Here is a 13,366-nt window from a genome sequence, read left to right as displayed (position 1 = left end):
ATGAAACAATGTAACTTCATCTGAATAGGAACAGATGGAAATGTGTTTGTACTCGAAACAGTTACATTCCACCATGTAAGGTGTGAATCAAATTCAATAAATCTCGTCACTCATGGACTAGCTTAAAAGAAATAGGCTAAAAACAAAACCCATGGGGTATTTCCCTCTTTTCCCCCTGTTCTGTCCCACACTATGTGCCCTCTAGCTAAAACAACCACTAAGCCGGAAGCAGCCTATACCCTCACCATTCAAGGTAGCTAAGGATCAGCAATAAAAATATGGCATCCCAAGAACAATTTATTTTAAATTAGAATGTAGAATGCAAAAAGAGATCATTTTAGATGCATTTTGGCTTAGCTGTTGTACTTGATCAGTTTGATACTTTGGTGAGGTATACATAAGCTAAAAGGATGTCTGTAAATAGCAAATGCAGTTGGCCAAGCATTCAATGCAACTAAACCTATAAATGTATATTGCAAGTCATTCTGAGGTAGCCCTTCATCATAAGCAGCAAGGGCTCATGCCTCAGAAACCAATTTTATCTTGAGTGAAGAGATAAAGAAATTTTTTATTGTTTTGACATTGAGAACGTTAAGGTAATTACTGTAAACATTACCTTCACTGAGTATTGTATGCTTGTATGTCTTATTGCTTCACAATTTTTAAGATGGTGGTAGAGTAAATATTCTTCTACTGAGAAATTCACACAGAAGTACTGAGTATAATTCAAATAGTGTAAGCTGGAGAGCAGCAGCGACGGGGTTCTGTTTATTCAGTCTTGTTACACTTACTCTTATATTGGCCATATAAAAGCATATTCTGACAAAGGAAACAAAAGGTTTCTTTAAGAAACTGGCACTGACAATGGTTCCAAGGACATATTTAGCATACATTTCCCAAACCTGGCATCTATCAGTGCAGTCTCAAAACAAGTTGCTTATTCATGATGACAAAGCATTCAAGGCACTGCATGAGTTGCTGTTCTTCCTGTTGATTCATCACTGCCTTAAACTTTAACCCACAAAACAGATTCCAGAACCAGTAGGAGGCCCTAAGGATTTCTCAGTAGCTTGTCCTTATGTTTAAAAAACATATGGATTTCTTGTCATATAATTATATATATTATCTTATCAAATAAAGTCATAAGGGGCAGAATTTTCTGCCTGTCAGGTGGGTGGTGCGGTAGCAGACACGATTGGGTCCACGCCACCATTTTACGTGGGTGGGCCAGTTAGGGCCTGCTCAGCGTAAATTGCAGCTCCCGAGGACAGTGGGAGTGGGCGGGCGGCGGCAGGTCTGCAATTACCGCCGGGTCCAATGGAGACCCGTTGGCCAGTTTTAAAAAGCTTCTGCATCCTTTCAAAGGCTGTGAATCATGGCCAGTGAAGGGCTCCCCAGAGAGTGCTGCCAGTGAGTAGGCCAGGCAGGAGGGTAGGGCAGGGGGGCACTGTGCCCCTTGTTTTTCAGATGATTGCCTTGCTGCCTTCCTCGAGGAGGTGGCAGCATGGTGGGAGGTCCTCGTACCCCAGGACAGGAGGAGGAGGCCCCACCCACACGACTAAACATGTCTGGGAGGTGGCGGCGGAGATTGTGAGCTCCTGCGAGGTAGTGCGGTACACCTAGATCTAGTGTCGCAAACACTTTAATGACCTGTTGCGCTCAGGAAGGGTGAGTACCATGTTGGCATTGGTCACTTAACCCAGCAGGTAGGCTTTCCCCCCATGGCGCACCCCCCAGCAAGTCTGAGTGTAGTGACTGCATTAAATCATTGTTGGCATGTGTCCTTCGCTGGGTGGGCCAGCAGATATTGCTCATGCTGAGGTCACCCTGAGATGGTGGTGAAGAGATGGTTTCTGTCCCTGCAGCATGTGGTACATTGAGACTGTTTTGGGAGCAACCTGGAGGAGCTGCACCGAGGTGCAGTGCTGGAACCCCAGGACATGTCAAAGTCAGAGTGATGACATGCTGGGAGGGGAGCTTCAAGGTGGCATGGCGCCAATCGATCTGCTGTCCTCTGCACTCCACATGCTTGCGCCATCTTGCTATAGAAGGTTAGACTGTGTGGCGCCTAATGTGATGTAGGCAGCATTTGGCCACGGCGGAGGTGGGGGGGTGGGCAGGCCTAGTATCTTTGTGTGAGTGTTCGGCAGCAGCGGCGTGAGGAGGCACTGGAGCCCTGCAATGTCCCACTCTGGTTGGGGTGGGCCGTCCGCAAAGAGAATCCAGGTACAAGTAGCACTAATCAATGCCCTTCTCTCCTTTTCAGGAGAAGAATGCACAGAATGCTGCAGAGCGTGTGAGGATTGGTGGAAGGCCGGCCCAGTTGGCGATTCTCGGCCTCTTCGAGCAGGAGGCTGGTATGTTTGCCCAGCAGTGAGGTCACCATTGTTCTCCCAACAGCCATGTCAGTGCTGAATGTTCAGTGATTGAAGTTTGCAACATGACTTAACCATTGTTTATGGAAGGATGAGCGCATAATGATCCAGGGGACAGGGATGCACATTGACATTGTCTCCAAGTTAACTGATCCAATGTCCTTGTTCTTCCTTTCAGCATCAGCAGAGCAGGGCTAGAAGGAGCAGCAGCAGGGGCCCCCTCTCACACCTGAGGGCCCTGAAGTCATGGACTCACCGGCATCACACCATCTCTTTTAGGCAGGCACCAGCGCAGATACTAACAACTCGGTAGGAATTAGAACATTGGCTACTGTCCCGGGGCACAGAGATGAGGGCACTTCGCTGGAGAAGCTGGCAGAGACAGAGAGTGCCCATGGCGCCAGCAGTCGGAGGACTGCAGGGAATCAGGCACATGCCTAATGATGTGCCTCTGGAGTCGTCCACGATGCAAAGGTGGGAATTGTAGCCAGGTGTGTGGGAGCATCTGGTGGAGATACATGAGGCTGTGCTTGGCTTGGTCTCCGTGGTGGAGCAGTCCATGCGGACTATCGCCGAACCAATGAGCCTCATGTCCGAGTGCCATGCGTCCTCCATGGAGAGAGTGACGACTTTCGTGGAGAGGCTTCTACAGGAGACCAATCCAGGGCTTCCTGGGGATGCGCTCGGACCAGCAAGCCCTCACATTGGCAGTGACCTCAGCTGGTCAGTAACAGTGTGGGAGATGGTCTGGGCACCAAGTTTCCCAGCTCGGCGCCCATCCATTCATGGTGAGCAGGGAGGTCCGCAGCGACCTCACGTCGGTGCAGCAGCTGCCTGTCGTCTCTGCGGGCTCCTCTCAGGGTGCTCTAGATTAAGGTGGCAGCTCCTCCACCCCTCTGCCAGTGACCATTGCATCCGACAAGGCTGCGATGACTGGGGAGATGCCAGCTGTGGCACTGGCCACTTGCTCCCAGGCAGGGCCAGCACAGGCTCCATGGGCCAGAGGACGACCGCCAAGGTCATCGAGGCCAACAGGACAGCAGAGTGAGCAGGCTGTCTCAGATGCCGCTCCCAACAAGGGGGCAGCACTAAGACGTAGCACCTGAAGACGTAAACATAAGGCACACCACAGGTTTATCACTGGTGTTTTGTGTTGGCCCCAATGAGGTCTCTATGAGTTGGTGTGATTTTTAACACCTTTGTCATTTTGTTTTCTTAAATTCCTTTTGTTATAATATTAAATTCAGACATGTTACCATGGCTGAGGATGTCTCTTTTCTTCTGCAGGTGGATGGTTACCAATAATGTTTTGAGTGATTTGTGGGTCATTCAGCTTTATTAACAGTTTTATTAATGTTCCTATCCAGGCAGATTTTGCACTCAGGTATCAAGTATGGAGCCTGCAGCCCAGGCTTCTCCTGGAGGTCTGTATGTGGTGTGCTAGCTTAAGGTTCGTTCGACTAAAGCTTCCTGGGTGTCCCTGTCTCCCTGGGTGTCCCTGTCTCCCTGACGTATGCCTGGGTCAGCGTCTACCCCCTCAGCATTTCTGTGTGCATGCTCATCCTTGGAGTGTGCCCCATGAGCGGTGTAAGCATTGGAAGCGCGTTTTGAGAAGACCGATGGCTTTCTCCACCACAGCCTTTGTGGAGGCGTGACTCCTATTATACCGCTGCTCAGCTTCTGTTCTTGGATGGCAGAGAGGCGTCACGAGCCACCTTCTGAGATAGCCCTTGTCACCCAGCAGCCATCCATCAATTCACTGAAGAGCCCTGGCACCTGGGAGGGTCTGAGGATGTAGGTGTCATGGGTGCTGCCTGGGTACCTTGCACAGACTTGTAGAATCAGCAACCTGTGATCACACACTTTCTGCACGTTCATGCAGTGGAAGCCCTTCCTGGTGATCAAGGCACTGGGTTCACCTGCTGGCGCCTTGATGGCCATATGTGTGCAGTTTATGGCATCCTGGGCGCAGGGGAAGCCAGCAATGGCCACAAAGCCTCTGGCTTGCTGTGTCTGACTTGTCTGGTCCCAATGGTAGTGGATGAAGCTCAACGCATGCCTGAACAGAGTGTCTGTAACCTGCTTGACACAAGTGTGGACAGCTGATTGGGAGACACTGCAAAGATCACCCACTGAGCCCTGGAAGGAGCCAGAGGCATAGAAGTTGAAGGCAGCTGTGACCTTTAGAGTCACTGGCATGGGGTGTCCACCCACACAGTTCACGGAGATCCCAGGCCCAATTATCTGACAGATATAGTTGACTGAGCCTCCTTCGGCACTGCACCTCAGACATATTGAGGTAGTTGCTTTGCTGCCTTTATATCCTGGCAGCAGGATAGTGGCGTCTTCTGCGGCCTCTTCCGCCTTGGACTTGGCCGCCCTGTGCCCCTTGTGCCTGCGCCTGTCCTCCCAAAAGTGGCTCCCCTGGAGGCTGCATGTGTACTTATAGCCCTCCCTTCCTCGGAGGAGGAGGTGCCTCCAGTGGAGAGTTCAACTACCATTCCCAGGCTAAGGGAGGGCTTCCTGAAACCTGCAGGCCCAAATAAAGATTCCTCACTGCAGAGTGCTGAAGGTTGAGAGTCCAGACCAAGCAGCTGGTATGCATTTTGAAGTAATGCAGATCACACAGGCAAGTATCAGTAACTTTGAAAAATCAATATTTGACAGAGCACACTCGTGACCACACTGAGCCCTTTTATCCTGATCGTGGATGGGGTTTATACAAATGTGTCCTACTTGCCTACCCATTGCGCCCGTGCGCCGACCCAAAGATCGCATGGGTGCTGAAAAATCCCCGTCAATTGGCATCTCAAGGGCCATTATTTAATGGCGGTCGCACATCGGATATCATCGCGCGCCCACCCGAAATATCCCGATGGCACGTGGTGACGTCGGGATGCTTGCCTGATGTCACCGCGTGTCATTTTAAGTGTCAGCATGCGGGGGTGGGACCCGCACACCAACGGGAAAGTTCTGCCCATAGAGTATAAAAGCAAGGAAGGTATACCAAAATTTTACAATATCACTGGTTAAACGTCAGCTAGAGTATTGTGTTCAATTCTGGGCATTACAGTTTAGGAAGGATGTGAAGGCTTTGGGGAGGGTGCAGGTGATTATACAGATACCAAGAATGAGGGACATAATTTCTGTGGAGAGGTGAGAGAAGCTGCAGTTGCTTTCAAGGCAGAGAAGGTTCCATGCAGATTTAATTGAAGTAAAAACAGAAAATGTTGGAAACACTCAGCAAGTCAGGCAGTTATCTGACGAGAGAGAAACGAGTTAATAATTGAACACCAATTTAAGGTCAACCACTCAAAGTTAAAGGGGCTTTGGTAGAATAAATGAAGGAAGCTGTTTCCAGTGGCAGCAAGGTCACCATTTCTAGGTAATTGGCAAAAGAACTAGCAGCAAGATGAGTTTTTTTAAACTCTTGAGTCATGGTGATTTGTAATACATTAAGTAAGGATAGCAGAAGCAGATTCGATAGTAAACTTCAGAAGGAAACTGGAGCTATGCAGGGTAATGGAGAAAGAGGAGAATGGGACTAATTGGGTAGCTCTACAAAGAACTCAAAGGCATGATGGGCTGAATGGCCTTCAGTGCTGTAACGTGTAATGAGCCATGAAGCGTCATCTGGATTACAGATATGAATACTGTCCAGCATAGTTCAGATACCATTTCTGATTCAAATGCCGGTTGAATGTTGACCTATCAAAAAGGTGGAAAATTGGATTCAAAAACATTGTGTTGAGCTCTGGGTTTCCGAGCTTGAGGAGCAGCTGGTATCAGAGGCGCATCCATGAGGTGGAAAGTTTTGTGGGTGGCACATCATAGATGAGATCAGCTGTAGCTTAAGAGTATGCAGGGTGAAAGGGAATGGGTGACAATCAGATAGTCGAGAAAAAACAGGCAGGTAGTGCAAGAGTTTCTGAGTGCATCGCACTCCAACCAATATTCAGTTCTGAATGCTGATGTGAGTGATGGTTCATTCGGGGACTGCAGCCAGAATGAAGTCCATGGCATGATGGCTGGCTCAGCTGTACAGGGAGGCAAGGCCAGAAACTGAACTGGACTAGCCATACGAATACTGTGGCTATAAGAGCAGATCAGAAGCTAGGAATCCTGCAGTGAGTAACTCACCTCCTGACTCCCCAAAGCCTGTCCATCATCAAAAGGCACAAGTCAGGAGTGTGATGGCATACTCCAACAGCACTCAAGAAGCTTGACACCATCCAGGACAAAACAGTCTGCTTGATTGGCACCCCATGCTCAAACATTCACTCCCTCCACCACAGACACAATAGCAGCAGTGTGTATCCCATCTACAAGATGCACTGCAGAAATTCACCAAGGCTCCTTAGACAGCACTTTCCAAACCCACGACCACTACCATCTAGAAGAACAAGGGCAGCAGACACATGGGAACACCACCACCTGGAAGATCCGCACCAAGCCACTCACCATCCTGGCTTGGAAATATGTCACCGTTCCTTCACTGTCGCTGGGTCAAAACCTTGGAACTCCCTTCCTAACAGCATTGTGGGTGTACCTACACCACATGGACTGCAGCGGTTCAAGGCAGCAGCTCACCACCACCTTTTCAAGGGCAATTAGGGATGGGCAATAAATGCTGGCCTGGCCAGCAATGCCCACATTCCATGAATGAATAAAAAAAAACTGGAATCATTTGGCAGGCAAGGCTGTAAATGAACAATGGGTTATCTTTAAAGAGGAGATAGTTCACGCACAGTCAAGGTATACTCCCACAATGGAGAAAGGTAGGGCAAACAAATCCAGAGCTTCCTGGATAACATAAGAGTTAAAGATTAAGAAGAAGAAAATGAGTGCTTATGACAGGTGTCAGGTGGATAATGCAAGAACCAGGCTGAATATACTGTATAAGGTTCAGAGGGGAATTGGAAAAAGCAAATCACAGAAACAACGAGTATGAAAATAGACTGGCAGCTAACATAAAAGGGAATCCATAAGTCTTCTATCGGCATATAAATTGTAAAAGGGTGGTAAATGAAGGAGTGGGGCCAATTAGGGACCAAAAAGGGAATTTTTACACATGACTGAGATATTGAGCGAGTACTTTGCATTTGTTTAAAATTTATATTGAGGTGGTATTTTTAGGCAGTCTGTACTTGAAGTTGATAAGGTGCCAGGACCAGATGAGATGAATCCAAGGATACTGAAGGAAGTCAGAGTGAAAATTGGGGAGGCACTGCCATAATTTTCCAATCTTTCTTAGACTCAGGGAAGGGTCAGAAGGCTGGAGAATTGTAAATGCTGTATCCTTGTTCAAAAAAAGGGTGTAAAGATAAGCCCAGCAACTACAGGCCAGTCAGTTTAACCTCAATGATGGGGAAGCTTTCAGAAATGATCATTTGGGACAAAATTAATAGTTACTTGGACAAATGCAGGTTAATTAAGGAAAGTCAGCATGGGTTTTCTAAGGGCAAATTGTGTTTAACTAACTTTGAGTTTTCTGTTGAGGTAACAGAGACGGGTTGATTGGAGTAATGTCGTAGATGTGTACATGGACTTCCAAAAGGCATTCGATAAAGTGCTGCACAACAGACTTGTGAGCAAAGTTAGAGTTCATGGAATAAAAGGGATAGTAGCAACATGGATATGAAATTGGCCAAGTGATAGAAAACAGAGAATGTTTTTTAGACTGGAGGAAGGTTTACAGTGGAGTTCCCCAGGTCTTAAGGCCCCTGCTCTTCCTGATATATAATGGTGAATTGCTCCTTCAGGCATCCAGCACAGACATGACAGGCCCAATGGCCTCCTTCTGTAACCCTTCTGTGATTTTATACAGGTTCAGTTTTTGACAAAACAAACACGATGTGCAGAAAAGACATAGATGATGATGGTATGGCAACTTCTTTTGGGCATAGTTTCATCCAACTGACTAACAAAACATTTCTCAAATATACAAAGCTTCATTAAAGAGCAGGGTGGTGTCACCATACATTCCAGAATGCAGACATCAAGTTTTGATCCAGTTTTCCTGGTTTCTGCATGCATCAACGAGAAATGACTAATTAACATCATTTTCTGTGTTTACTTCAGATTTCCAGTATTTTGCTTCCATAAAAAGTGACTGTGTGTTTGAAGACAGATATGAGGCACAACAAACACCTCATTGCATTGATAATCTGCCAGAAATACACATTACAGATCATCCATGGCAACCATACCACATTCCAAACAATTTAAGGGAGTGTTCTTGTTGTTTTACGTGGCTCAACTTAAATGCCAGTGAGATTAAAAATCAGAATTCATACCAATACCAACATTTGAAATCCCTTTAGGTCAAAACCAACTAGTTTCTAGAAGTTAACTTGTATAACATTAGGCATATTCCTGTAACCAATGAGGAATACTTTATAGGAAGTTTATGGATAAGCAACATCCAGAAACTGATTGGACATAGTTAAAAGTTGCTGAAGAAAACTCCAGAGCCTTCACAACAAAATTAATTTAGTTCCAAACATGTGCATGAGCCTTTGTATGCAGCTTCCTCGTAGATCCATTTTAGTGAAATAACCAAATACTTCTGTCCCCGTGTCCCTACCTGTCCATTTGTCTGTGGCACACACACTCTCAGCAGCACCCCCCACTCTCCTCCCTCTCAGCATCACCTCCCGCTCTATCTCTCATAGCGGCACCCGCCCACTCTCTCTCAGCAGCACCACGCATTCTCTCTCTCCCCCTGAAACCCCTCCCCCAACACACACACCATTCTCCCCTCTCCTCCCTCCCACCCTTTTTCCCCTCCCCTGTTCTCCTCTCCCCTCATTCACCCCTCACCCTGCCCTCCGTTCCTCTCATCCTCCCCTCCCGCCTCCCACCTTTTCTCCCCTCTTTCCACCCTCCCCTCCCTTCTTTCCCCCTCCCCCTCCCTTCTTTCCCCACTCCCCTCCTTCCCCCCCCTCCTTTCCCCCTTCCCTCGCACCCTCCCCTCCTTTCCCCCTTCCCTCGCACCCTCCCCTCCTTTCCCCCTTCCCTCGCACCCTCCCCTCCTTTCCCCCTTCCCTCGCACCCTCCCCTCCTTCTCCCCTTCCCTCGCACCCTCCCCTCCTTCTCCCCTTCCCTCGCACCCTCCCCTCCTTCTCCCCTTCCCTCGCACCCTCCCCTCCTTCTCCCCTTCCCTCGCACCCTCCCCTCCTTCTCCCCTTCCCTCGCACCCTCCCCTCCTTCTCCCCTTCCCTCGCACCCTCCCCTCCTTCTCCCCTTCCCTCGCACCCTCCCCTCCTTTCCCCTTCCCTCGCACCCTCCCCTCCTTTCCCCATCTCCCCCTCCTTTTCCCCTCCTTCCCCATCTCCCCCTCCTTCCCCATCTCCCCCTCCTTCCCCATCTTCCCCTCCTTCCCCATCTCCCCATTCTTTTCCCCTCCTTCCCCATCCTTTTCCCCTCCTTCCCCATTTCCCCTCTTTCCCCTTCTCCCCCTCCTTTTCCCCTTATCCCCCTCCCTTTCCATCTCCCCTCCTCCCCCATCTTTCCCCCTCCCTTTCCCCTTATCCCCCTCCCTTTCCATCTCCCCTCCTCCCCCATCTTTCCCCCTCCCCCATCTTTCCCCTTCCTCCCTCCCCCATCTTTCCCCCTCCCCCATCTTTCCCCCTCCTCCCTCCCCCATCTTTCCCCCTCCCCCATCTTTCCCCCTCCCCATCCCCATCTTTCCCCCTCCCCCATCTTTCCCCCTCCCCATCCCCATCTTTCCCCCTCCCCCATCTTTCCCCCTCCCCTCCCCCATCTTTCCCCCTCCCCATCCCCATCTTTCCCCCTCCCCATCCCCATCTTTCCCCCTCCCCATCCCCATCTTTCCCCCTCCCCATCCCCATCTTTCCCCCTCCCCATCCCCATCTTTCCCCCTCCCCCATCTTCCTCCCTCCCCCATCTTTCCCCCTCCCCATCTTCCTCCCTCCCCCCTCCCCCATCTTTCCCCCCTCCCCCCTCCCCCATCTTTCCCCCCTCCCCCCTCCCCCATCTTTCCCCCCTCCCCCCTCCCCCATCTTTCCCCCCTCCCCCCTCCCCCATCTTTCCCCCCTCCCCCCTCCCCCATCTTTCCCCCCTCCCCCCTCCCCCATCTTTCCCCCCTCCCCCCTCCCCCATCTTTCCCCCCTCCCCCTCCCCCATCTTTCCCCCTCCCCCCTCCCCCATCTTTCCCCCTCCCCCCTCTTTCCCCCTCCCCCCTCCCCCATCTTTCCCCCTCCCCCCCTCCCCCATCTTTCCCCCTCCTCCCTCCCCCATCTTTCCCCCTCCTCCCTGCCCCATCTTTCCCCCTCCTCCCTCCCCCATCTTTCCCCCTCCTCCCTCCCCCATCTTTCCCCCTCCTCCCTCCCCCATCTTTCCCCCTCCTCCCTCCCCCATCTTTCCCCTCCCCCATCTTTCCCCTCCCCTCCCCCATCTTTCCCCTCCCCTCCCCCATCTTTCCCCTCCCCCATCTTTCCCCTCCCCCATCTTTCCCCCTCCTATCCCCCTCCCCTTCTTTCCCCCTCCTATCCCCCTCCCCCATCTTTCCCCCTCCTATCCCCCTCCCCTTCTTTCCCCCTCCTATCCCCCTCCCCATCTTTCCCCCTCCCCATTTTCCCCTCCCCTTCTTTCCCCCTCCTATCCCCCTCCCCATCTTTCCCCTCCCCTTCTTTCCCCCTCCTATCCCCATCCCCATCTTTCCCCCTCCTTCTCCCCTCCTTCCCCATCTTTCCCCCCCTTCTCCATCTTTCCCCCCTATCCCCATCTTTCCCCCTCCTATCCCCCTCCCCATCTTTCTCCCTCCTCATCTTTTTCCCTCCCCTCGTTCTCCTCTTACCCTCACCATCTCGCCTCATTACTCCATCTCCCTCTCGTTCTCCCCTCCCCCTCCTGCTGACTCACGCCTCAAGTGCCAGCTCACGTGATGATCACGCGGTGTGGCGATGACGTTGCTTGTTCGCGGCGTTTGCTCATTGGTGAAAGCGCTTTGATTGATAGCAATTATGCCGTATGACCAACTGTCAGCCAATCACAAAGCAGTAAACAGGATGTTAGCCAGTCAGCAATTAGGTAGGCGGGTAAGTTAGGAAAGGTTTTCTCACCGACGGCTTTACATTTGAAAATCAATCCGCGTTTGAGGTTAGTGTCGAATATAAATCGTAAAATTTTGAATTTTCAATCTTGTATATAATGAAATATTTCGGTTGGGATATAACAGGACGTTGTTGAGGTCTTGTAAATTCAAAGATCGTATATGTGATCACAATTTCGCACTATTTGCAGTGCGGAAAGAACATCCTGGGCGTGCAGCGTTACTGGGTTATAAAAAGCTGCTCCGAGCCGCGTTGCGTATTCGTCTGATTTAACCACAACTGGAGAGTTCAATTTGTTTCAAAGTCAGGTTAGTTGCGATTTTAGGGTCCACGGCCTTGTTCGCGGTATCTCCGTAATTGGTTGCTACATTTAAATTCCTGGTTAGGTTTTTGAGTAATTTTGGGTCAATCCCGGGGGCTGGGAGTCGTGCGGTCCCTCCCGGCTGCTAACGGCCGGGAGACTTCCGGTGACCGCGGGCCAGGGTGTTGGCGCAGCTTAAGTAGCGTCGCCTTGTTTTATATTATCTTCCTCTTTTCTTCAGGAAAAAATGTCTAAAATTGTCGTGTTTTTTTTTCCAGTTCAAAATGCAGATCTTTGTCAAGACCCTGACTGGTAAGACCATAACCCTTGAAGTTGAGCCAAGTGACACAATAGAGAATGTCAAGGCCAAGATTCAAGACAAGGAAGGTATCCCTCCTGACCAACAGCGGCTGATATTTGCTGGAAAGCAGCTGGAAGATGGCCGAACCCTGTCTGACTACAACATTCAGAAGGAATCCACGTTGCACTTGGTCTTGCGACTGCGTGGTGGGATGCAGATCTTTGTCAAGACCCTGACTGGTAAGACCATAACCCTTGAAGTTGAGCCAAGTGACACAATAGAGAATGTCAAGGCCAAGATTCAAGACAAGGAAGGTATCCCTCCTGACCAACAGCGGCTGATCTTTGCTGGAAAGCAGCTGGAAGATGGCCGAACCCTGTCTGACTACAACATCCAGAAAGAATCTACCTTGCACTTGGTCTTGCGACTGCGTGGTGGGATGCAGATCTTTGTCAAGACTCTGACTGGTAAGACCATAACCCTTGAAGTTGAGCCAAGTGACACGATAGAGAATGTCAAGGCCAAAATTCAAGACAAGGAAGGTATCCCTCCTGACCAACAGCGGCTGATCTTTGCTGGAAAGCAGCTGGAAGATGGCCGAACCCTGTCTGACTACAACATCCAGAAAGAATCTACCTTGCACTTGGTTTTGCGACTGCGTGGTGGGATGCAGATCTTTGTCAAGACCCTGACTGGTAAGACCATAACCCTTGAAGTTGAGCCAAGTGACACAATAGAGAATGTCAAGGCCAAGATTCAAGACAAGGAAGGTATCCCTCCTGACCAACAGCGGCTGATCTTTGCTGGAAAGCAGCTGGAAGAAGGCCGAACCCTGTCTGACTACAACATCCAGAAGGAATCCACGTTGCACTTGGTCTTGCGACTGCGTGGTGGACTGTGAAAGTTGCTTGAGCATTGATTTGCACCTTGTCTTTGCAGTGTAATTTTAAAATTCACTGGTGTATACGTCTTGCTTTTGTAATGAATAAACTGGACTTAGTACCTGAAGCAGTGTAGATAATAAAAGTTTTGGCAATGACCAATTTGTCTTGGCCTATTTCTTAGCATTAATATCTTGGTGGATGTCCTGGTTTTGCAATTTAATAACATGAACACTACTGCTGTACTTTTAAATGAAGATTAATCCTTTATTGGAATTTTAGATGGGAACCTGGGTTTTGTTAGACCTATTTTCTACGTTACAACGGTGACTACACAAGTATCCATTGGCTGCAAGTGTGCTTTTGTCTGGTCATGAAGAGCTATTTAATGCTAGTCTTTATTTTTAGTGGAGAAAATACAAAATAGCAGA

General features: G+C 49.7%; 1 protein-coding gene across 1 annotated transcript; it reads left to right on the top strand.

The window, feature by feature from the left end:
• The first annotated feature begins 11,624 nt into the window (after nucleotides 1-11,624).
• On the top strand, nucleotides 11,625-13,093 carry LOC121283438 (polyubiquitin-B). Its single transcript, XM_041198011.1, has 2 exons — nucleotides 11,625-11,760; nucleotides 12,032-13,093. Exon 2 carries the CDS (start codon nucleotides 12,038-12,040, stop codon nucleotides 12,953-12,955), a length of 918 nt encoding a protein of 305 aa, XP_041053945.1. The 5' UTR covers nucleotides 11,625-11,760; nucleotides 12,032-12,037; the 3' UTR covers nucleotides 12,956-13,093.
• The last annotated feature ends 273 nt before the right edge of the window (nucleotides 13,094-13,366 follow it).

The sequence above is a fragment of the Carcharodon carcharias genome, chromosome 10, assembly GCF_017639515.1.
Source record: "Carcharodon carcharias isolate sCarCar2 chromosome 10, sCarCar2.pri, whole genome shotgun sequence".
Classification (NCBI taxonomy): Eukaryota; Metazoa; Chordata; class Chondrichthyes; order Lamniformes; family Lamnidae; genus Carcharodon; species Carcharodon carcharias.
Note: the sequence above shows the minus strand (reverse complement) of the source record. Positions and strands in the feature narration are given on the sequence as shown.